The sequence below is a fragment of the Schistocerca gregaria genome, chromosome 10, assembly GCF_023897955.1.
Source record: "Schistocerca gregaria isolate iqSchGreg1 chromosome 10, iqSchGreg1.2, whole genome shotgun sequence".
NCBI classification, from domain to species: domain Eukaryota; kingdom Metazoa; phylum Arthropoda; class Insecta; order Orthoptera; family Acrididae; genus Schistocerca; species Schistocerca gregaria.
In genome coordinates, this window is record NC_064929.1 from 141,198,210 (window position 1) to 141,212,000 (window position 13,791).

General features: G+C 39.4%; 1 protein-coding gene across 4 annotated transcripts in view; it reads left to right on the plus strand.

Moving 5' to 3' along the window:
* Nucleotides 1–13,791, plus strand: part of LOC126293200 (uncharacterized) — a 638,519-nt gene that overhangs the window by 600,435 nt on the left and 24,293 nt on the right. For all 4 annotated transcript variants that reach the window (XM_049986324.1, XM_049986325.1, XM_049986326.1 and 1 more), the window contains exons 32-35: nucleotides 4,079–4,326; nucleotides 6,794–6,923; nucleotides 9,560–9,706; nucleotides 11,463–11,585. In XM_049986324.1, the coding sequence (XP_049842281.1) occupies nucleotides 4,079–4,326; nucleotides 6,794–6,923; nucleotides 9,560–9,706; nucleotides 11,463–11,585 (648 nt within the window). The remainder of the gene's footprint in view (nucleotides 1–4,078; nucleotides 4,327–6,793; nucleotides 6,924–9,559; nucleotides 9,707–11,462; nucleotides 11,586–13,791) is intronic.

Here is a 13,791-nt window from a genome sequence, read left to right on the forward strand (position 1 = left end):
CATCAGACAAGCCCTGTATTAGAATTATGTCATGTCTTACAAATAAAATCAAGTTTGGTATACTTTTAAGTTATGCTGATGACCAGATGACATTTGGAGTCCATCAGATTTCAGATTCTGCTTGCGTGCAAGTTGTGTTTATAATTTATGAATTGAGCCAAGTTAAAATGGGGCTGGAAGAGCTACAAAAACAAATACCAATACAAAATCCCAAATTTAAAATTAAACAGAATGTTATTGTGATGCACTGATCAGCCAGAACATTATGACCTGCTAACTAAGAGCTGGTATCTCTCCACCTTTGGCACGGATAACAGAAGCGATCCATGATGCTGGGGGAACAATGAGGCCCCAGTAGGTCGCTGGGGGGAGTTGGCACCACATCTGCACACATGAGTCACCTAATTCCCATAAATTCTGAGGAGAGGGGTTATGAGCTCTGACATCATATTCAAACACATCCCAGATGTGTTTGATTGGCTTCAGATCTGGCAAATGGGTGGGAGGGGGGGGGGGGGGGGGCAGTACATCAATTGGAACACACCACTGTGTTCCTTGGACCACTCCATCACACTCCTGACTGTGAGACAAGGTGCATTATATTGCTGAAAAATGCCACTGCCATTGGGAAACATTATCATCAGGAAGGGGTGTACATGGTCTGCTACCAGTGTTCGATACTTCTTGGCCGTCATGGTGACTTGCAAGAGGTCCTCTGGACTCATGGATGCCCAAGTGAATCTTTCCCAGAATATAATGGAGCCACTTCCAGCTCGTCTCTATCCTGCAGTAGTGATATCAAGGAGGTGTTCTCCTGGAAGATGATGGATTTGTCCCCTCCAGCTGCCAATATTGTGGTGTTAACATCGGCACAAGCATGGATTGTTGATTGCGGAGGCCCATTTATTTTTATGCGTGTTTGGTGTGTTGTGTGTTCAGGCACACTTGTACTCTGCCCAGTGAGTATGGTGTTAGTTCTGCCACGGTTCCCTGTCTGTCCTGTTTTACCAGTTTGCCCAGCCTACGACATCCACTCCTCTGTAAAGATGGGTGGCTGCCCAACCCCATGATGTCAGGATGTGGTTTCACCCTGTGTTGAACACACTCACTACAGCACCCTTCGAATACCTGACAAATCATGCAGTTTCCAAAATGCTCATGCTGGGCTTCCAGGTCATCACAATCTGCCCTTGATCAAACTCTGATCGATGGTAGGTTGGTAGTCATAATGTTCTGGCTGATCAGTGTATAGCAAATGATTATATGGTTGGAAGTCCAAAATTGATTTTTTGTCCAGGCAAAGTATTACAAGAGTTATCATCATATCTTTATTAATAATTAGTTAATAGTAATTAAAACCTTATCTTTTAAGTAACTTGGTTATCAGAAATGAGGTATTTTGACCTCTGCTTTGTATGAAGTCCTTCACTTGCTGCTTTTCTAAAGAAAGAGTCAAAGTTAATATTAGTAGTGCTCTCATATCAGTTTTTGCTCAGTTATTTTCATGAAAGATATCCTCCATAAAACCTGTTATGACACTATGAATAAATGATGGTTCTGACTTCCAATTCATGTTAATAAAGCTAGGGATAATTTCTGAGAGAATAAGGAAATCAGCAGATCATTTCCAGCAGTTTTATGTAGTGGCCAAAGGTGAGAGCCAAAGTTTATGTTATACTTTATGAAGGAGCTACGATCTGTAACATTTGATCAGGAATAGATCTGGTGGTCACCAGTGATCTCAGATACATGAAATCATCAGCGAGTTAAATAGAATTAAATCACATGTGTTTCTGAGAATGGAAAGGAGTCAAAAGCCCATCAGAGAACTGAGAAGTACCCTGTGTGTGTGTGTGTGTGTGTGTGTGTGTGTGTGTGTGTGTGTGTGTGTGTGTGTGTGTGTGTCAGAGAGAGAGAGAGAGAGAAATGTAGGATTTCATGTCATATCATTCACCTCCAAAGAAAACAGTTTCATCTAACTGAAGGAAAATATGTCCAATTTCTGAAATTAGTTTCTCAAACAAATGTTACATTTTGCATAATAAACACATTTTTGAATTAGTTTATATTCTTTGCAAGGCAATATTTCTTATTCTGTTTTAAGGAAATTATTTGGTAAAAATTTATATAGGGTTGTATAAACAGAATTATACAATATGCATATTCCAAAATTGATTTCTTAAATATATCTTTTGATTTAAATAATTTAAGAACCAAGGATATGTCTTCCCAAATAGCAGAAGAATTGAGTCATCAACATGCACCCACAAAGGAGAGAGAAAATTTGCTAGCTTCCAGAATAAAACCTTTGTCGAGCCAGAGTACAAATGAAACAGACACCCACACCTATGTTCATACCTCATGGCACCGTGGAAAACATGACTGTACGCTGTTCATAATGGCCAGACATTTCACATGAGTATTGCGGGTGGACATATACTCTTCTGGCATACCTCATAAATGTTCTTTCCACTCCCCTCGTCTCTTTTACAACTGTGCCCCTCACACAGAAGATATTGCACAGTTGTAGGTCCACTGATAGCAGTTCACCTTGACTGCAATGGGGATCACTATAAATGATTAACAGGATGTTTAGCTGTTGTCATTGGGTATTAAGATATTTTTTTATGCAAGGCAATACACTCACTTTGAATACTAATCAGGCATAATTGAAGCAAAACATAATTTGATTCAAAACTAGTTGCTGTCCAGCTGAGTTTTCCCCACAATGCATGACATTACAGTTACCACACACCACAATGTTTGTCTGGAATGACTGTCTTGGAAAAGACCAACATCATGCTTCAGATTTAACAAGTTTCTATGTAGGGACCATTTAGCCAACAATATTACAGTGTTCTTGTTCTGTCCTCACATGCTGCCGACAAAATCTGAATCACTACGTGAAACAGGAGGTCTCATTCTGGGATTTGGTATTAGAATACTCGACATCAGTTCTCGAGGATCCGTTGGAATTGACTTTTCAGTTAACAATTCTTAGATTGTCCAACACTATTACAAACAGCAGCCTCTATCTAACATGACTCTAGGGAGTGATGTGAGCATAACAAGCAAAGTAATGCACTGAAAACCAGTTATGGAAAATAAGGCCAAGTAATCCATTTCAGTAACTGAGCAAATCAAGCAGTCTGGTTCATAGCCATCATACACTGCTCTATAAAGTAGGGAGTGCATTTGGATATTAACACTGAGGAGTGCTAGCAAGAGAATTACACAGGCCAATGCCTGGATTTTGCTTGAATGATCGTACATTTTATTAGTGAGTGGTGTATAAATGAAGATGTCCTTTTCGGCTAAGCCAATACTGCCTTATGCCACTTGGGCAAGTTGTCTCACTAAATATATGATAAATATTCACACTCAGAAAAGGATTGTAGCATGATCTTTGTCTGTTTGTACATCTCTCATTCTTTTCTTTCACATCCATCCCTGCCCCTCTCCCTCCCTCTTTCCTCTTCCCCCCCCCCCCCCCCCTTCTCTCTCTCTCTCTCTCTCTCTCTCTCTCTCTCTCTCTCTCTCTCTCTCTCTCTCTCTGTGTGTGTGTGTGTGTGTGTGTGTGTGTGTGTGTGTGTGTGTGTTTGTGTGTGTTTCATACCCTTTGAATGTCATTTTCTTTCTTTCTCATTTTCTCTGTGTCATGCTCTTTGTCTTTCATACTCATTGCACTCTCCCTGATATTTTTTCTCTCTCTTTCATACTATTGTTCCACTTCACATACTTCCTTCTCTCCTTCATTTGCTATCTTTCAAATTCTCTTTCTCACAGAGTGTGTGCGTGTGTGCGTGTGTGCGTGTGTGTGTGTGTGTGTTTGTAGGTGCGCGCACGCACCTGCGGGGAAGGGGGATGGCATTCAAAGGGGGCCGGGGGGGGGGGGGGGAGAAAGAGAGAGAGAGAGAGAGAGAGAGAGAGAGAGAGGGAGAGAGAGAGGGAGAGAGAGAGAGAGAGAGAGAGAGAGAGAGAGAGAGAGAGAGAGAGTGGGTGGAAGAGGGGGGCTGAAAGACTAGTTAGAATACAGGGTGTGTGATGCAATACTAAAGATCGCCCTCCCATCCTGCAGCAACATATACTTACACACTGCGGCTGGTGCTGGCCCGGCGCGGTGACCGTCCACTCACCTTCTCACCCGGCCTGGGAGACACGGGCAGCGACACCTTTGCCGAGACATCTCGTGCCGCCGCTGAGGGCCTCGACCGGCTGGTCATGCAGTCCGACCTGCGTGACGTCTTCCACGGTGTCTCCGTGGAAGCCTTCCTGCCACCCGATGAGAGTGCAGGCGCCGGCATCATCGTCACCTTCCAAGTCAGGGTGAGCTATGTTCCATCTGTCCGATCAGTCAGTACATGTCACCTACACTACAGACATTATCCAGTCTTACAGCAGACAAAGATTAAAATTTATGTCTCCAAAGATGTGATTTATTAATATTGTCCATTACGGATATTGTAGGACATGTGACTCTGTATGAATTTAATACAGGTACTGATATCTGTTTCTAGTAACATGCATTTTTCATAAACTAGTTTTCGAGCCTTTTCAGGCTCATCTGTATGTTAAAAAAATACTGACCACTATGCTGAATATTGCATAGTACACGATTATAAAACCAGAAACTGCTGCAGTTTGCATCTGGACAAAAACAATAAAGTTAAAACTCAGCAGAGTTTATTGTATTATGCCATCATATTATATAACAAATTACCACAGCATATAAAAGACACAGAGACTATCTACTCTTTCAAAACAAAACTGAAAGATTATTTAGAAAATAAGTTTTTATGTGGTAATGGAGGACCTAAATTAAAACGTTATCCATTATATGAAGTAAAGTTTATGGTGTGTGTTTATAGAAGCAGTAGGTAGCTAAGACTATAGAACACAAATGTAGTTAGAGTTTTTAAAAAATCATTACTGTGTAAGAAATTAATTTTAAGCCATAAAAATGTCATTGTTTTACACGACAAAATCCATACAAGATCAATTGTTTCACATATTAATAAAGCAACCAATCAGTCAGTATTTAGACGGTTCGTGCTGAAGATATACAAGGAGTTCCAAATAAGTCTTTTTTCCTCTGTGACTTACAGAATAAAAAGTGAAAGGAATATTTAATTAGATAGATAAACATAAGAAAGATTACTTCTTCTGCAGGTTATGAACATAGTTTATTTAGTTATTTTCCAGATAGTTAAAGCTATGAGTGATATTTTTAAACTATAACATTATTATTTTGTAGCCTGCAGTTGTGTACAAATTAATTTAAATCAAACATCTGTCAATTTTAGCTACTGAGCTAACAACATTCAAAGTTTTAGGGGTAGATGGAACATACTGCACGTAACTGGTTGTGTTGAGATGAATATTAGGGTGAAGGAATTGTTATTTAAGTGAGGTGTTCATATTTACATTCTGTGTGTGATGATGTGCTGGAACAGAACAACAGGTTTTCTGAAAGATGGTGTGGATACTGTGGTCCTCAGGAATGGCCCACACGAAATCTATAACAGCAGATTTCTTTTTGTGGGCGATCTAACAAATTGTGCCGGTTCCAGGGAATGAACAATCCCAAATGACTTCAAACAGCACACTGAGGAACTTGTCACTCTGTGAATCTCAGCAACTTTATATGTCATCTGCAGGTCTTGTGGAAGGCACACTGTGTTGTGCACTATGGAAGAAAATCTTGCACTTAAAAAACTGTAACTTGTTGCTGTAGCTCACTGGTAAATAACTAAATAAACTGTGTTCATAACTTCACACAAACAGTAATGTTTCATACATTTTTCTCTAAATAAATATTCCTTTCTCATATTAATTTGTAAGTTATAGAGGAAAACATTTTACTCGAAACATGTCACGTGTATCCATAGTATGATTCTGAGTACTGGCTTGTGGCAGTATTGTACTTGTACACCTATGGCAGTTTCCATATCCAGTTACTATTGGCCACATAATTAACTAACATAAACTCACCAGCATCCCTTGAATGCTATATAACTGATCTCAGGAGTGCTGCTAGAAGTCACTACAGGCAGTCAGCTGAAGCTGCATGCTGATTACAAAGTAGGAGTTTCCTGCAGAACTGATAACACTACACTTGTGAAAAGTTGTCTCTTGTGTCAACTATTGTACAAGGGTAGGAAAATTAATTTATTTATTTATTTGCCAATGTGTTTTGAATGCACGAATCTTGCAGTGGTGCGGATTTCTTCTGTGACTTCGTTTTTCAGCCCACAATAGCGTACTTCTGCATTAGCATTTGGCCAAAAACAAGGTATAAGAGTCCTTGAATACCTCGTTTGGTACCAGTGGAGTTCATGCTCTTCCCTGGACTCAGATATACCCTGAAGCATGACCATACTGTGGATGATGAACACATTAATTGGCATGTAAGGACGATTCTGAACAAGATTCCACTCAAAGCTTTGCCAAGGTATTCCAGAGCCTATACAATCAGTGCACCCAAGGTGTGGAAAAATAAATTATTTTGTGTTTTATTTTGAGGTAGTCACAGAACTTATTGAACCGACTGTAACATGACACTCTGTATTACCCAGAGACACATTATAATTAAAACATGGGCATGTGTTAGTTTCCTCCATGCATGCACAATGATTTTCAGGGATGGTCATACAGCTTATTTTTACATGACCACTGAGGCTCAAAAATGTTAGAACTCCAGAGATAAGTGATTCCTCTGCAGGTACCAGTGTAACAGTATGTATGTCATCCACATATGTAAAGTGGGATACTAGTGGTGTTCATCGTGTTGCAGCTGTCAGACAATACTGACGAGGAACGACTGAAGGAGGTGTTCCGCAAGTCGCTAAGGGCCACCAACTACAGCCTGGGTGGCACTGACGTCTATGCAGACAAGGAGCGCATACAGCACATTGAGGCAGAAGGTAAGTTGAATTTCCTAGCAAAGCACTCCATTGTCTGGAGAGTTTGGCGTTTTATGTTGTTAATATTGTAACAGCACCTTTTCCCTTACTGTGTCGGTGATTGCTGTGCAAGCACCATTTCCGTGTACGTGTACACCATAATTATTCTGCCACGCAGACATTTGGGGTTACACTCATCTGATATGAGATGTTCCCGGGGGGTCCACTGGGGGCCGAACTGCACAATAACACTGGGTTCGGTGTGGCGGTAGGGTGGGTGAACTGTTGTGGTTTGTTGTGGGGTTGTAAACCACTGAGAGCTATGGTGGGATGAAGCCTCTCCATCATTTCTAGGTCCCTGGTTTAATAAATACATATAAACAATACATACCTTTTCCTATAGAATATGTAGACTGCTTTTAGAAGGTGACACAACAAGAGGACTTCTAATATTCATCAGTTAGATATTAAGGATTCATAAGTTGATTAAGAATAGAAAAAAAGTGATACAATTACATTTGCAATTTTTAGTAACCCTTTTCATCACATAGTTTCATACCATTGTGCAACTAAAGAGGTGCTTAAGAACTATTTAAGAGCAAAGCAACTTTCTTATGAATATCGTACTAGACATACTACAGGCAGAAATTAAAGCATAAACCAAACATGTGTCAGACTGTGGTGTCACCACCAGTCACCACACTTGCTAGGTGGTAGCCTTTAAATCGGCCGCGGTCCGGTAGTATACGTCGGACCCACGTGTCGCCACTATCAGTGATTGCAGACCGAGCACCGCCACACGGCAGGTCTAGAGAGACTTCCTAGCACTCGCTCCAGTTGTACAGCTGACTTTGCTAGCCATGGTTCACTGCCTACTAACGTTCTCATTTGCTGAGACGATAGTTTAGCATAGCCTTCAGCTACGTCATTTGCTATGACCTAGCAAGGCACCATTATCAGTTACTATTGATATTGTGAATCATGTACCGTGAAGACCGACATTCATCATTAATGGATTAAAGTTAAGTATTCCACCAGCTGCATCCGTTTTTCTAAATTCTAATTTCCTTGTCATGTTCCAGACCTCACACCAGCCTGCGTGAGCTAAAACGCTTGTATTTCGGCCTCCTTTAGTAAAACGGTGTTGGCTCTCTTGCCAACCACAACACAGACTGTGACAATGGTCGGTGAAAGAGCCTGAATAGCAGTCAGAATGAAGTAGGATCAGAACTGCTGCTGGAGCACACAGCTATTTGCCAACACGTATATTCCTGCTTTTTCGACTATACCAGTTACTGTCTATATTACTGATACAAATAAATATGCTCTCCTGTGCTATGTTACATTATGAGCTTACACTACATATCTTACAATGTGAATGAAAAATCAAAAGATATATTCACAAGATGCAGTTTACATTCTTCACATTTAAGCATTCCTCTTTGTAGTGGATATACTGTTTTTTGTTTTTCTTGTAACTGATCAAATATAGCTCCTCCTGCCTACAGTCACATACTTAACTGCAACGATGCTGCAGGCTACCTGAAGTAATGATATTATGCCTATGTTGTTATGACAAGAATAATTTGTTTAATTTTAAAATATACATAATTGTTGAAATTGGCTTAGTGTCTAGTTTTACTGAGAGATCCATATTGTATTTTCCAACTATGGAATGAAACACTGTCTTTTAGCCTATGATATCTTTTATTGTCCCAAATGTCAAAGGAATATTCATTCACTTTCCACAGACTGGTTAAATAATTTGTGCATTTCTCTGTTTGAAATTTTACAACTCTATGCTTTAACAATTGACAAGCCATTACAGCAACAACAACAGCTAACTACTTGCCCTAGCATCAGTCCTTGTATTAGAAAAATAACAGTCAGTCATGATGAGTTCATTATTAGTATAAATACTTTTGAAAAGTTATAATGAAAAATTACACATTCACAAAAACTTAAGTGTAACAGGAAGCTTTACAGCAATGAAGTAAATGTTTAACACTTGATTTTCTTACACAGTTTCTTTTCCATTCAAAATTTCATAAAATTTTAAACATTTGCCTTTGAAATATGCAAGTCCTTGCCAAGGTCCTTAGTTGTTCTGATTAATAATGCTTACAGAGGTTTCAGTGCTAAAGGTACTTCATTTGAGATGAGTCTTGTAAATCACATTAAAGGTTTTAAACTACTGATGTACATACACTTTTAATAATTACAGAATTTTATGCAGTGTTTTTCTGGAACTTTCTATTTGAAAATCTTTGCATCTTTCATAGAAAAACTGTATTAAATGAGTAAATTATTACCTATCTGGATTTGAAATTATAGTGTCAACAGAATGCAGATGTTTATACACAAATTATCAAGTTTTATACTCTTTCAAATGAAATACATCCAACTTCATTATTTAGAGGACATTCTGTTATTCTAAACAGTGTTAGTTAATAAATAATAAATGTGAAAGGAAAAAAAAATCACAAATGTACAGTAAACTACTATGTAACAAGTAAATCACTAAACATTGTATATTGTCTACTCCTATATGAAATCTAAGGCTATTATTAGATTATGGTCGTAACACGGAAGAGTTCTATCTCATGTGTAGGCTGTACTGGTATTGTGCGTCAAATGACCCAAGTGGCTGTTTTCAGATTTTGACGAGTGTATGAGCCGGCAGTACCACGACTGCTCGGAGAACGCACACTGCTTCAACCTGCGGGGCACCTACACGTGCAGCTGCCGTGAGGGCTTTGCCGACCTCTCCGAGAACCCACTGTTCCCGGGCAGGCTCTGTTCAGGTCAGTGAAAGTTTAAATCTATACTGGATGTGTGGGAATCTTTGTAACTTGTATGACTCCAGGCCAGTATAGAATGTGACTGTCGGCTGCCGAACTTAAAAACTAAATAATACAACACAACAGAGCACTGCAGTATGCATAATGAATATAGTGTTGATTCCAGTGTGGTGCTTGCACTGCAAGAAAGAGGCAGGGCTATTTTTCCTTACATCTCTCCCCATCCCTCCATTCCCACCCCCTCCCCTCACAGCAGCCCATAAAGTGGTTGCAGGTGAAAGGGGAGGTGGATAGGCTAGGGGAAAAGGGGCAGTTTATTATTAAAATCTGTGGTACGTTAAATGTGTGGGAGAAGGCAAATTAAATTTTGTGGGGTGGGTGGTGGGGGGGTTGTAGGAATTCTCTGAGAAACTGTGCTCTGTTCTCTTGCCAGAATTGAATTCTGTATCCGAATTAGCCATACACTAAGTAACGATTGTATGGTTACACTCCCAACATCCCCTTCAACAGTGCCACATTGTATTGCATTTACAGAATAAATCAAAACAAATAAAAACTGTGATTCTGGACAACAACAGTTTAATTCTGTCGCAGATGCCAAAGTACTTGAATGAGCAGTTGAACAGGAATAGATAGTGGTCAGAAAGAGATTATAAAATTAAAATCAATAGAAGTAAAACAAGACTAATGGAATGAAGTTGAATGAAATCAGGTAATGCCGGGAGAATTATATTTGGAAATAAGACACAAAGTAGTATCTAGGTTTTGCTATTCGAACAGTAAAGTAATTGATTATGGTCAAAGGGAAAATAAAATGTGCACTGACAATGGCAAACAAACAAAAATTCTTAGAAAGGGGAATCTGTTAACATCTAGTATCAATTTAAGTTATATTAGACAAATAAGCCCTCGGTCACAAATATTAAGTCAAAATTGACCAGCTTTCAATGCTACTATGAGCATCATCTTTAGAAGAGTCAGTCTTGTTGCAACCCTTGTGCACCCAAGTACAAGAAGCCCTTAGTGGCTCGCTATCTTATTCGCCCTTCCTGCTTAGATTTTTTTTAAAATGTGACTTGTAAGTACTGCATCTTTTCCAGTCTGTACAAACTTTAATTTTATTAATGTATTATGTACCTAATATGTTTTAGACCAGTTTGTTAGTTCTGAAGATGACACTCATAGTAGCGTCGAAACCTGACCAATTTTGGCTTAATATTTGTGAGCGAGGGCTTATTTGTTCTAATATAATTCTGATACGGCTACTGAACCCTAGCAGCTATGTTCAAAGTTTCAATTTAAGTGTTAGTAAGTCTTTTCTAAAGACATTTGTCTGTAGTGTTGCTTTGTACAGACGTGAAATGTGGACAATAAGCAGTTCAGACAAGAAGAGAGTAGAAGGTTTCGAGATGTGGTGCTACAGAAGAATGCTGAAGATAAGAGAGGTAAAGTGAATAATGAATGAGGTAGTACTGAACCAAATTAGGGAAAGAAAAATTTATGTCACAACTTAACTGAACAAAGAGATTTGTTGCTAAGACACATTCTGGAGCATCAGGGAATCATAAATTTGGTAATGGAGCAAAATGTATGGGGCAAAATGTTTTGGGGGAACCAAGGGATTAATAAAGCAAGAAGTTTCAAGTGGCTGTCAGTTGCACTGGTTATGCAGAGATATAGAGGCTCAGTATAGAGTCAACAACAACAACAACATTAAATGCTTGTTGCAGTGAGCTGAGGAGTTTGGCTTGTGTTACAGCTGAGCTGATTGGGTGCGAGCGGTGTCACTTCCACGGCACGTGCCACGCACGTGGGGACGACCAGGTGCAGTGTGAATGCTTCCAGTGGTATGCCGGGGACACGTGCCACATCAACCTCAAGGGTAAGTATGCCATGCCACTTGCACCTTGAGGCCTCGAGGTCTGCTAACTAACTCCCTCCGTAACTACAAGTACCTATAAGGGTGAAGTGAATACCTTAAAAGTGAAATAGCTTAAAGTTGTACTATCAATTTGGCAATTTGCAAGAGTTATCCTTGTTCCTTATTTTTTGACAAATGGTCAGCTGTTGGCATATAGTTGTTGCATCACAGGAGAGGAAGCTGTGTTAGTCCAAAGATGGCTGCCCAACTGTTGACCTGCACCTCTTCAAGACTTATTGATTCCCTTCAGCTAATCTTCAAGGTCTGTCACCATCTCTGATAACATTACAGTGTTACCAGCAAAGAAAGCCTTTGAAACTTCCTAGCAGATTAAAACTGTGTGGGGGGCCAGTAACATGGAACCTCCATTACTCATTGACTCAGTCTCAACCAGCTAAGTTATCCAGGTCTGAATCGCACCCTCTCAACTTAATTTCCTGTACTATAGATGGTTCAGTGGATGAGGGACGAGTAAAGATCACTACTAGTGGAGTGTTGAACAACAGTACAACTGCAAAAAAATGATTGACTTAATTTATACAATTATTACAAAACATAATTACCAAATTTTTGTGTACTTTACATGTGAAAAGTAATTATATTCTCACAAGATCAAGATTTAATGCAAACCATATCCATAGTGGCCCTGATGTATATAGAATGTTACATTTAACATTGCTTTGATGTAAACTAATAGTAATAAAACAATTTATCCTCACTTTTAAGCATTTAAAATGAATGTGTAGCACTGAATTTAAAAGTAGTAGATTCTTCTCATTCCAAGTATACAAGTGTTAGTTCAGTTTCGCCTGCTTAGTTGGGGGAGGGGGGGGGGGGGGTGGAAGGGATTATTTGTGTATCATATAGTATCAAAATAACTGCACGTTATTGTGGGTTCCAAAATTTTAAACAGCAAAGAGAATGGTAAATAGCAGTTATAGACTCCCATCATTCTTATTTCTTAGTTGTCAGTTTTACTTATTACACAGGGTGTACGTTAAGTCCGGGAACACTTTAAATTGTTTATTGCACAAGAACAAAACATTGTACAGATGTCATACATATTGCATTTTGAAGAGAAACTCTGAAAGATTTTTTTACAAAAATACAATACGTGAACAACGAGTTACCCGGCAGATGTCAGTACGATAATCGAATTCTTGCCATACCCGTCCCAGCATGGCATCATCGACTATGGCAGTCACTTCCCGTATTCTCTCCCAGAGCTCTGTTGCATCACATGGTGGAGGTAGTACATACACCAGATCTTTAATGTGTCCCCACAGAAAAGTGAGATCTGGCGATCAGGCAGGCCATTTCATGAAACAGCTGGCCCCTTCTGTAGCACGGCCGATCCATCGAACAGGGAGCTCCGTGTTCAGGTACCCACAGACTTCACGATGAAAATGGGGTGGAGCTGAAAGATTAACAGAGAGTCTGATTGAATTTGAGGCATCTTCCATTGCTACAACATGTCCTTGCAACTAGTGCTTACTGTCGGCAAATTACCAGACTACGCTGTGGCGGTATACATGGAAAAAAAACTTTCAGTATTTCTCTTCTAAATGACATATGTATAATATCTGTACAATGTTTAGTTCTTGTACAACAAATAATTGAAAGTTTTCCCGGACTTTATGTACACCTTGTAGATTAGCAAACTCTAGCAGAGGTACTTGAAACATTCTCCATTTTTGGATAAGGTTTTCACACATTGTTTTGTTACACCCAACTTAAAATGCAGAGGGGGTCATATAGTTTTCTCTGGATCCACAACATCCCAAGAACTTGTCATAGTAGTTTTGATAATTAGTAATCAGACTAGTTGCTGCCACCAAATAAGTATATGAAATATATAGGTTGGTTTGTAAAAACGATGAGCAATTAATTTCTCTTCTTTTTTTATTAGCATTAACTGTAAAAAATGCTATAAATGTAGATTTTTTGTAAAATTAGATCCAGAACACCAAAAACCACAAGTATAAGCCACTTTCATCTTTAAAGAAAGGCTTCTTAATTTCTGTAATGTAATATTATGATGTGTGAGAGTAGGCTCCTTGTGGAATCTGCAACACAAACCCCATGGGGGTGTTTGGTATGCTCCACGTGCCAGGGCAAAGGCAGAGGCCAGAGCTGGCTACTCTGAAAATTCCAGCATCAGCTGGGG